This window comes from Coptis chinensis, chromosome 4, assembly GCF_015680905.1.
Source record: "Coptis chinensis isolate HL-2020 chromosome 4, ASM1568090v1, whole genome shotgun sequence".
Classification (NCBI taxonomy): domain Eukaryota; kingdom Viridiplantae; phylum Streptophyta; class Magnoliopsida; order Ranunculales; family Ranunculaceae; genus Coptis; species Coptis chinensis.
In genome coordinates, this window is record NC_141459.1 from 18,880,748 (window position 1) to 18,892,695 (window position 11,948).

General features: G+C 35.5%; 1 protein-coding gene across 2 annotated transcripts; it reads right to left on the reverse strand.

Annotated features, from left to right (window-relative positions):
- Window positions 1–289: 289 nt before the first annotated feature.
- LOC147502367 (serine/threonine-protein kinase BRI1-like 1) lies at window positions 290–4,136 on the reverse strand. 2 transcript variants are annotated; one of them, XM_086607191.1, is made up of 3 exons: window positions 3,849–4,136; window positions 2,969–3,493; window positions 290–1,377 (listed from the first exon to the last, which is right to left on the reverse strand). In XM_086607191.1, exons 2-3 carry the CDS (start codon window positions 3,372–3,374, stop codon window positions 710–712), a joined length of 1,074 nt encoding a protein of 357 aa, XP_086463317.1. In that variant the 5' UTR covers window positions 3,375–3,493; window positions 3,849–4,136; the 3' UTR covers window positions 290–709. The 2 variants fall into 2 exon arrangements, with proteins under 2 accessions (XP_086463317.1, XP_086463316.1); XM_086607190.1 differs by having other exon boundaries at window positions 2,969–3,476; window positions 3,849–4,135.
- Window positions 4,137–11,948: the final 7,812 nt, after the last annotated feature.

Consider the following 11,948-nt stretch of genomic DNA (forward strand, 5'->3'; position numbering starts at 1 on the left):
ACGCACTTTAGAATTGCTTTAAGTCAATTCCGTTCACCTCTTTTGAAAAGGACTTTCTATACCCTCTTGTATCTCGAGGGTGCAATATTTGGAAAATAAATAAACTGCATTTTCTACAACCAAGAGAACTCAAGTACTCAACAAACAAGTTTTTCCGTAAAACATAGAAGATTATTTTGACAGACAAGCCTCTTTTACGAATTTGTTTGATAAGTCTTAATTGATACCTCTTGAAGCTAAAATTTCTTTAACTTTTGCTCTGCATTTTGCATTCAATTGAAGTTGCAAATAACATTACAATCCGTTCTTCAATAACCAAATAACATTACAATCCCTTCTTCAATACCCCAACGGATAATCACTCGGCCCTGGCCGGTCGTACTCTGGTGGAAACATTGTTTGATGAGTGAAGATATACAAACCGTCCGGTCCGGTCCCTGTTATCTGATATTCTTCAGTGTTTTCTTGAGATTTTTTAAAGCGATACCATTAGGGCTGGAAATGGAGCGGGTCGGATTTTCACTCAAAACTCTTTACTATATTTGGATATCCATATCTATTAAAAAACACTCAAAAATATATTATTTTAATAATTTTCATATATAAATGTAAGATATAAATTAGATTTTAAGCATCGAAATATAAATCTTATTAAAATAATTCGGATATTTGGGTTGGATTCTAGTCACAAACATAGAGACCATATCCGTTAAAATGGATTCGGATATGGTCGGATTCGAATCGCATCCCGTACCATTTTCAGCCCTAGATACCAATAAGCAAGTGAGAAAAAACCAATAATAATGAAAAACCCCAATACGACAGGCACCACTGTTAGTATTACTCTGCGAGAAGACTTGTGACTGTGGGGGGGATTATTTCTTTCCGTGGAGATGGAATGACTTGAAGAACCGTGAGAATCACGAGCTGAAGAATCTGGGAACCTCAGCATACCGTTTCCTGGATGAAAAGAACTGCGAAATCTCTTTAAACTGTGTGGTATTGTTCCACTGAAGTCATTTTTTGTTAAATCAAGTGTCTCCAAGTGCGTGAGCATGTTAAGCTCACTAGGTAACTTTCCCGATAAGCCATTATTTCCCAACTTCAGTGTCCTTAGGGACTGGTAGTAACCTATAGATTTGGTTAGCGGTCCCGTAATGTTGTTACAAGAAACATCAAGTATCTGTAACGGAAGAGATCGATCTGGACCTACGAATTCACCAAGAGAAGGTAACTCCCCAGTTAAATAGTTCTGCGAAAGGTTGACCGTTCGCAGGAAAAAGGAAATGGTGAACGTTCGTGGAATAGCTCCTGTGAACTGGTTGTTACTCAAGTCCAATTCGACCAGCACACGGAGAAATGAGAGTGGCAGAGCACCTGTAAAGGGACACAAACATTAGCAAGCCTATTTATGTCCGCTGATAAGCCTGATATCCAAATAACAGAAAACATGCCTGTACCACATATCGAATTAGTAGTAGTACTCTAAAATTCCTGATTCCCATTTAATATCCACTGATGCAGTGATGCCCGTCTTTGTTGAGCAATAATTAGGTATACTTGCTTAGTTGCTGGTCAATTCCACATGTAAAAAAACTAGCACTTGCAGTCTTGCAGATTAAGTACAATTGACAAAGTAACTCACGCAAAAAAAATAAATAAAAAATCCAGTAATCCACAAAAATCCACAGAATGGCAGATAAAATAGAACAATCATTCAAAGAATTAAATCAAAGCATTCAGTATCCCGCTACTTAAAACAAGTAAAGACTTTTGAGTGTAGTTCTAATTTCATTTTGTTGAATTGGGTTTTGGTAGGGCTTTCTTCATATAGATTAAATAAATTGGTAAGAGTACTCAATTGGTAATAATGAAATTTTGCTTCCGAGGCAAAATATAGTGGCAGGGCAAAATAAAAGTGGTTTCTTGCAGGCCTAATCTAGTTCAATCAAAGGGTAGTTCAATCAAAGGGGTGTACACAAGAGTTTTTAGCTCAATTGGTTATGTACCCCTCTTTTTCATAGGGGATGTTGCAAGTTCGAATTTCACCAAATATTGGTTGGGATTTCTTTCTTGTATAATTATGTGATGCGTTTTTGAGCCAGGTGAGCCTTCGGGCTAAAGACATGGTGTTGCTACGATAGGTAGGCGAGAGCCGAAAGCAAGTCTTTATGACAAGGTTGAAAAGTGGGGCATCGGCGAGAGCCTTCGAGCTAGGTTCTCTTCGGGATTGATGAACCCTTCGGGCAATGTAAGCTTTCGGGCTAGGGTCCTTCAATGTAACTGGTGTGCTTTGTCTTAACCCTCTAAATATTCAAAAATTCAAAAAAAAAAAAATGTTATTATTCTAAAAGCCCTATGAATACCATTTGGTGAAGTTGTAGGTTGACATGAGATGGTACCACTGATCGTAGATTCAATTTTGTTAAACCAATGTTAATAATCAAAAGCTTGCTTATTCGATTTATTGCCCATTTAGTTTAAAACTTAATCTATAAAAAAAAAAAAAAAAAGTTTAAAACTTTGCGAGTGGATCGGCGTTAGCATCAAATTTATTGTTACTATTCAGACGTTTGCTCTTTGAAATGGGTTTACTTAATGTTACGTATGTATTATAGCAAAGAAGGCATTTTATAGATTAAACATTTAGCTGACTATCCTGTCGATAACTATTAAAAATAGGAACAAATTCCAGTTTTCGATTCTCTAACCAAATGCTATTTTCATAGTAAAAACTAAAAAAGTAGGACCATATGCTTAATAATCCTTACATAAATGTTATGTTAATTCTAAGCAAGTGGGTTGGGACCAGTACTACTGAGTATATGCCGAGCTTAATTTCTCTAACATATAGGCCGACTGGCCGAGCTATCCCAAAGCCATCATAGAAAAGATTCTATCCTAAAATAAATATATGTACTTTCCTATTTTTGCTATAGATTTTATGAAATTCAAAATAAATATTTACCTGAGAACCTATTCGAACTGAGGTCCAAGGACTCTAAACTCCAAAAGCTGAATGCGCCTACCCCAAGGAATGGCTGTCCACTCAGCTGGTTCCTAGCAATGCTTAAACTCCTAAGCATTCTCAACCCAGTAAGTGCGCTCAAGTTTACCTCCCCCACCAAACCCAGACCTTCCAGTGTGACCCCAATTACTGAGTAGTTCCCATAGTTACAGTCGATTCCGTGCCAACTGTATGGACACCGAGTGAAGTTCCCAACCCAAGTATCAAATACTTGAGGGGCGTTTTGAATGTCTCGTTTAAATGCCAAGAGACATCCAATGTCTGATTCTCCCTCCTTCACAAGAATTGAACCACTAAATGAAAGGGTGAACAACAAAAATAAAAATACAATAAATTTAAGAGCCATATTGGCTTCAGCTACGTATTTGGCGTGTAATTGCCTCCAGCAATATGACTTCAGCTACGTATTGGGCGTGTAATTGCCTCCAGCAAGTTGGACAAGTCAAACCTGATCAAGATTAGAAACTGAATTTATGTTTTGAGGACAATTTTAAGAATCAACACTGTACATTCAATAAACACATTCAATAAACATATATGTATTGAGGGAGTGGTAATAAAATCCACATAATTATCCCCATAGTCTACATGGTCAATTAAAAGTTTCAACGGTTTGTTTTAGTTTCTAATGAATATATATACGAAACATAAAAAGATGCTGAAGGGCCAAATTGATCTGATTAAAAAAATGTAAATTTAAATGTATATTTGGCTAGCTCTCTTTTGCCCTTTAAAGACAGATGCAACAGTTTAATAATCAATATAGTACGATGATATTAAAGCAAGTAAATGAAGAAAGAAAGAAAGAAAGAAAAGTTACGGTGGTAAAATGGAAAGCCGGCAGATTGAGTGGAACGTTGTGTAACAAAGTTTGGATCTTTTTTGTTGTTGGTGGTGATGGTGAAGAAGAAGAGTGTTGAAGGAGTAGAGAGAGAGATTAATAAATGAAGTGAAGAAGAAGTGAAGAAAAGAGTAGAGAGAAATTGAGAGAAATTACTTAAGGTGCAACGTTTGAATTAACACTGCATTCAATAAACACATTCAATAAACATATATGTATTGAGGGAGTGGTAACAAAATCCACATAATTATCCCCATAGTCTACCTGGCCAATTAAAAGTTTCAACGGTTTGTTTTAGTTTCTAATTAATGAACACTTCTGTCACCAAGTTTTTGTTTTTATATATTTGATTTGTTGGGTAAAATACATATTAGTTGTTAAAAGTTAGTCAATTATAGACTTGAAGTTTTGATGCGTAAGGATTTAGAAATCTTTCCTATATACTTAGATTTTTGGATTTTAGTAAAGACTGTTAGTAAATTAAAGACTATGTATAGGTTAGAAATTTAACTTACATACTACTATTTCGATGGTATTAATTATTGTTAAGAAGGTGATATATATTGGCACCAAAGCTTTTTGTTTTATGTGTAGGTATGTTTGTATAACTAGGCATGTGTAGTAATACCTGTTGGTTTTTGTTTTACTTGGTCTGACTTTATATGTCAGAATTTGGGCGAGCTTTTATGTTCAGAATGAAATTATAAGCTTAAGCTTAAGGTTTAATAGCTTCAAGCATTTTTCAGTCATTAATGATTTGATATATAGCAAAAAAAAAAAAAAATGGAATAGCATTTTTTGAGCAAAGTCATTAATGATATTTGATATATTGGTAGCTTCAAGACTTTTCTGAGACTGATGATATTAGATACTTGGTACTGTTTGATTTACTTGATAGCTACAGGTGGAATAACATACTATTCAAATAATGAAAGGTGAGCATAAATAGACTGTCATAATATAGATTCTACAAAAGTACAAAACAGTTATAAAATCCAATAAAAAGTGTGTCTGTATAGATCCAAGGAATTGATTACATGTGAGTATAGTTTTATTTCTGGTCTGACATGGATTCTCTTTACACTCTGGTATATATGGGTTTGCTTGTATTGTCGTTGGTGGTCTGTAGGGCATTGATTATTTGGAAGCCCTTAATATATATTTGAATCTTTGATTCTTATGAGTATGTAAAAGTTCGGTATAGCTATAACTGATGTGAAAACATTATTGAAGGTAAGAATAGATTTGCTGAAATTTTAAGAAAGGTTAGCGCTGGTCTAATTTCGAGCTCAATTTTGGTTTAGTTAGAGTTTGAACTAGTTTTTTTTTAAAACACAAAAAAGTAAGGTCTGGAAGTCTGCTTTTCAACCCAATTGACCTCGTTACATTCCGAGGTTTGTGGATATGGTTACGGTGTTCGTAAGTTAGCCTGTCAAAATTTTCTGACCGCAGAAATCCGGTCTGTGTCTGGTTTGGAATTGAGTTTTCACATAGTTAGAGTCAGATTCAAACTCTCGTCAAAACATGAAAAAATAAGTTTTATGTGTCTGTTTTCCAACCCAATTGGCCTCGTCACATTCCGAGGTCTGTGGTGGTAGATATAATGTTTGGAAGTTTGGTTGACAGAAAACAGTGCGTCAGAAATCAGTTTCTATGCACTGTTCAAGCCCAGTTTTAAAATAGTTAGGGTGAGAGTTAGATTTTTTTATAAAACATAAAAGAGTAAGATTTGGAAGTCTTCTTTCTATTCCAATTGTCCTCATCGCATTTCGAGGCCTGTGGAATTAATTATGACGTCTAGAAGTTTGACTGGCAGAAAATAGTGCGTCAGAAATGAGTTTCTGTGCACTATGTTCTAACCTAGTTTTCATTCACTTAGAATGAGATTGAGTATTTTTGTAAAACATAAAAAAGTAAGTTCTGTGTGTTATCTTTTCAAAACAAAAATTTGGGTTGTGACAGTGTGGTTGTCCATGCGAGTGAAAGTTGAAAGTTGAAAGATAGATCTAATGCAGATATCCAAATGAACAATCAGGTGATCATCCATTCATAACTCAAAATATGCATATAAGATGAATACACAATTCAACTTGTCGGCTTATGTTAATTCAATAATCTGATTGTGATTTATGAACCAATTTTCTTCCTTTTGCATTTTATGGTAGGTACAAAATATGCATACCAAACAATCTATTTAAAATTGCACTACGCACCTGATAGCCAATCAAGTTTCTAGCCTGGTAAACTTTCAAGATGCTACCAAAGAAATTAACTACTTGCACTTTCCCAAAAACCATAGATACAAGTATACAACACTTCTTCTCGATGTTCTAATACATAAAAGAAATAAAATCAAGTACTAAATGAAACGCATGAACTTATTTTGTAATTAAGCGACCATTTAGAAACTATAAAGCGAACCTTCGCTTTAGGCGACAACTTCAGGAGGCTTTAACATTTCATAGCCTTGCTAAGGATAAAATCTCTTATAGAAAGTGGCAGGTGATACGGGATAGCGAAAACTGTGGAATACCGACCATCGTGAACCACGCCGATGGATTCTTTTTCGGCGTCAAACCGCCTTTTTAGCTTAACTCTTCAGCTGTGGTAGCATTCACAGTGTGTGACAGGGTGGCTCTTGAATGAATGACATCATTAAATGGTTTATAAAGCCTCCACTCAGGCATCCGCTTGTATCTAGCTGCGAAAGTAGTAGCTAAATTTGTTTTTACTGCCCCCGGAACCACACTAATTACATCGATTCCAAAAGTTCACAGTTCCAATCTGCAAACATATGTTTGTGCAACCTATATCACAGTCTAAAAATTCAAGAATAGAAAAGATTTTTGGACTACAAAGATAAACTATAGACTAGACAAAGTTCATAATCTGCAGAACATCTCAAAAAGATAAGATCCTATATCTGCAACCAGAGTTGGTGGGACCTTACACTGGACCAATTAGTCCCAGAGGATGAGAGGAATGTTATGAATTGAGGGAAAATAAGTATGAAGATACTGCTGAGAGAAGTTAATAAATACAACCACATGAGATATATATAAAATCTTTTGAGGTAAAGAATAAACAAGGGAGAAAGCATTGAAACCTTAAGCTATCGATTAAGGCATGAAGAGCGAGCTTTTTGAAGCAGAGTAAGCACCGCCGTGGTCCAGAGCCAAAGCGCTAACACTTCCAATATTTACTATATTTCCCTTTCTCCTAGTCGCCATGTGAGGCACAACGGCCTGAATTAACCTCATTGGACCTGTAAAACATAAGTGTAAATCTAAACGAGGATTTGAACACCATCTGCAATGTGTTATAGAAAGTTAGAAACACACATCATGTTCCTAAACAACTTTTTTTTGCATCATCATAGTCTCAGTAACTTCAGGATTCATCACATTCATATGTTTTTTCGACATGTACATTCTCTCAATGTGATTCATATGCTAGTGCTTTTAATCGTTAGATTTTGGAGTTGGAGTATCGTTTGTTTGTCCACGCAAGTGGAATTTGAAAGATAGATTCAGTGCAAATATCGAAACGAACGAACAGTCAGGTGATCATCCATTTTTTACTCAAAATATACATATATATCAACAATGAAATACACGTAAAGGATTGTCGTCTTATGTTTATTCAAGAATCAGACTGTGATTGGTGAACCAATTTGGATTCCCTTTTCTCTTCTATGATAAAATGATACAAGATATACGTATCCACTTGCCAAACAATCTATCTAAAATCGCACACAAGGCGTATGACAGCCAGGAAAGTTTCCAGCCTGGTAAAACTTCAAGATGCGACCAAAAAAACTCATTACTCACACTTTCTGACAACCATAGATAAAACACTTCTTCATATGTTCTAATACATAAAAAATAAAAATAAAAAGCTAGTAAACGAAATGCATGAACCTATGTTGCAATTAAGCAAATTTTTTAGAAGCAAGCTTCGGCTTAGAGCCTTAGAGCATATTTAGGAGTGATATCAACCTAGCACCAAACACCAAATTTCTAGCACCCTAACAATTTGGTGTTTTTTCAACTTCAGGAGAGCTACATGTTGATGAAAACACCAAAAAAACAGCAAATCAGCCAATATTTGGTTCCAGGTTTGATGCTGTATCAAATCACTCACGCGGTTTTCCCAACACCGCGTGGGCTTGGGCTGCTAAATGGACTTGTTTGGCGTGGTTTTGGCAAAACCGCATGGGCTTGGGCTTCTAAGGGTGCGGTTTTGGCAAAACCGCGTGCGTTTTTCCTGAAAATTAGAACTGTGGTGCATAGAAGTTGAAAAATTATGAGTTGTGCATAGAAGTTAAGAAATTAATAATTGTGCAATTGAAGAAATTAAGAAATGTGATTCAAAATCGAAAAAATTAATGAAATTAAAAACCTATGATTATGATTATGATTATGATTATGATTATGATTATGCAGTCCAAAATCTATGATTATGATATAATCATATAATATCCAAAATGATCCAAAACCTATCATATTACATCAAATTTATTTAGCTCTCTTCTTATGCCCCTTACCACTCGATCCCTCTCCTCTCTCTATTTGGATATTCCTAAGCTGCTCTTCTAAGTTCCTAACCTGATAATCAAGATCTTCTCTGTCTGCACGAAGGTTAACTACGTACCTCAACCTGAAGTTCCTCATATCCCTGATGTTGTTGCGTATACACCTGCTGAATATCCTCGTACGCTTTTCGAGTCTCGTCATATGCATGTTGGGATTGCTAATATGTCTGAGAATATGCCTCCTCCCTTTCTTGGCTATAATGATACACGGCAGTCCTCATCCCATCAAACATACAAATCTGGTTCTCATATCTTTCCCGAATCTCAGCCTGAAAATCCAAGAAAATACATTGTGAGTACATATTATATATATAATGAATAAGAAAAATAAAATAACTAAACTCACCATGGTATACTGATCAATTTGCGGCTCTAACTCATGGCAATGAGCACGAGGCACCTCAGGAATGGAAATGTAAGTAGCCTCCCCATCAGGTCCACACATGGCAAACATCTGAGTTCGGTTGCACTTGTGGCGATTGTGAATGGTCTTGCTTTTAGGGGTTTCTTGAAATGGCATTCCCAGTCACCCAAGTGCCCAGATATTGATACTTTGGCTCATTTGTGGGAGATTTTCATTGTAGCAGTGAACAAGCTATACAAGTTCAAGCTAGACACGAAGTCAGTTGTTAATAAAGACTTCTACAATCTGGTTGTGGAAATAGATTTGCTGAGGTCGTGGGGTTTTGATGTCAATTTCATGGCTAAATATCTTTGGGAAATGGTATGTGATTGTGAAGAAGTTTTGGGCATGTACACATATAGTATTGAAAAGAACATTAGGAGCCTAAATGTACTTTCTGTAAAGTTTTCAGTTGGATTTGTGAAGATAGAAAATAAGCACAAGTCTATGACAATACAAAAGCTGCGATGGTTACAAATTCTAACAGATGGTATGTTAGGTAAAAGTCATGTTGGTGGACTTGGAAAACAAACTGATCTTGTTAAAGTCGAGTTATTATATGTAGCCAGAAATATCAAAATGGCTATGACAGTGATGTTTCTTCGCTCTCCCACTTTCATTTCAGCATTTAGCTTTCTAAGGGGGTTCGATACTCCAAAAGAATTTGGTTTGTCTGCAGCCTTTCCAGAGGTTATACCCCAACCATATTCCCCACCACCTCGTGCTAGATTGATGGTAATTTCTATTTCGTTGTTACTTTATAGTATCAGAGAGGTTCTGTATAATGTCAGGTTGTAATTTTATTACTGTTGGTATATATTAATTAGCGTATTGTTTGTTGTTACTTGTTACAGTCGATGAAACGAAAACACTCTGACATGGATTCAGAGATGAACATTTCGGAGGAGATAGAATTTGATGCTTTTTTGCTTACAACAAGACGAAGACTAGAAATCGTCCAAGGCGTCTGGTATCCTCCAATGCCAAAGATGCGCTCCATAATTTATACGCTCCCCTTTCCTGTGAGAATTCTGATAGAAAAACACATTAGTAAAAGCTGAGATATAGTCCCAGTAATTATAAAGGAGATTTGTCGAACTCAATTTTCGACACTTGTTGGGATCCAAACCCCACTCATTGTAAGAGATAATTCTCTTGAAGATTGCTTTGCTGTAAGAGATCGGACTATATTCCGAATCAGGATGCTGTAATGTATGGTGAATATCCATACTAGAAGTAGCCGAAGCTAACATTTCTTCATAGATATATCTATGTTTGCCGTCAACAACAGGATACTGTTGTGTGTCAAAATATCTTCTTTGAATTTCCCAAGGATCAGGCATCCACTGCTCATCACCTAGTTGAAGATAAATGACTGTTTGATTTGCCCTTTTATTAGGAACATAAGGAGTCAGAGGAGTAAGAACTGCCTCTTTCATTGACTTTCCTTTTTGCTGTGATAATGGAGGAAATTGCTCCGTATTGTTAAGGAAATTATATTTTCCTTTGTTCTTTCCGCGGCCTCTTGTGGTATAACCACGACCTTTGCCTCTCTGAGAGGTGCTCATGATCCCTGCAAGAATTCCCTAGTTAGAAAATCTGGCAAAGAATTAAAATCACCCTTGATATATTTAATATCAAAATCAAAGGCAAAAAGATCCGCTTACCATCCTGCAAAAATCTGTGTAGAAGCAATATTCTTGATATCTTTATGTAATACCTGTTTAGCAGCACTACAATCAATTCGTACCAAGAACTTCTGATTTAATAAATCATCCTGGAATTTATGAATACATTTTACCAGTGAAAGAATTTCCTGTTTTATAGTGGAATAATTAATCTGTGCTTTCTTCCAAGTTCTAGAAGTAAAACGGATTAATTCTTCTTTACTTGAAATATGATTATTTTGTTTTAAGATACCACCATAACCAATGTTGGAAGCATCTGTTTCCACAATTTTCAACCAATCAAAATTAGGCAAAGATAAGCAAGGTAATTGTTTTGCTTTAAGCTTAATTTTTTGTACTGCAAGAGTATGAGCTGTACTCCAAGAGGTTGGAACCTTAGTTAATCTGGAGTATAGAATAGAGGTATCCTATGAAAGATTCTTATAATAGTCTGCCAAATAATTCAAACTACCAAGAAATCTTTGTAACTGAGTTTTGTCTAGAATTTCATCAGGAAATTTAGAAGCAAACTCAATACTTCTGTCTATAGGGATTATTTTCCCTTCAGTAATGTTATGACCAAGAAAACGAACAGTTGTTTGAAACAACTTCATTTTTGGTGCCGACACTACTAAACCATTTCGTTTAATAAGCTCTTTAAAAATCTTTAAATGCTTAATATGCTGTTCTAGGGATTTATAATAAATTAGAATATCATCAATATAGACAATGGCAAAATCCGAATAAGGATTGCAAATGTCATTCATAATATTCTGAAATTTCGAAGGAGCATTCTTCAAACCAAAGGGCATTACGGTCCATTCATAATGTCCAAAGGGTACTGTAAAAGCAGTCTTATACCTGTCTTCAGGGGCAATTTGGACTTGCCAATATCTTGACTTAAGGTCAGATTTTGAGAAGATGATCGCTGTAGATAAGCGATCTAATAAATCCTTTTTATTAGGAATTGGATATCTAATCCATTGTAAGGCATCATTAAGAGGTTTGAAATTAATAACCAGTCTGGGAACACCTCTTTCTTTCTCAGCTGCTTTATTGACATAAAAAGCTGTACAACTCCAAGGAGATTTACTTGGAGTAATCAACTTCTTATCCAGAAGACTCTGGATCTCTTTCTGGCATAAAGTCAAATAATCTGATTTCATTTGACTAGGTCTGGCTTTAGTGGGAATAAACTTTTCATTAAAGCTTGATTCATAGGGTAAAGAGACAATATGTTTCTTTCTTTCCCAAAAGGCATTGGGAATATCACTACAAACTTCAGAGATAAATTGGTTCTTAATTTTATTAATTATACTCTGAAATTCCTTACTGTTAAGTCTTTGCTGTAACTTTAAAGAAGTTATTTCTTCTTTGAGAAAGTTTAATTGACTTTCTTTAGCTACCAAATTAGT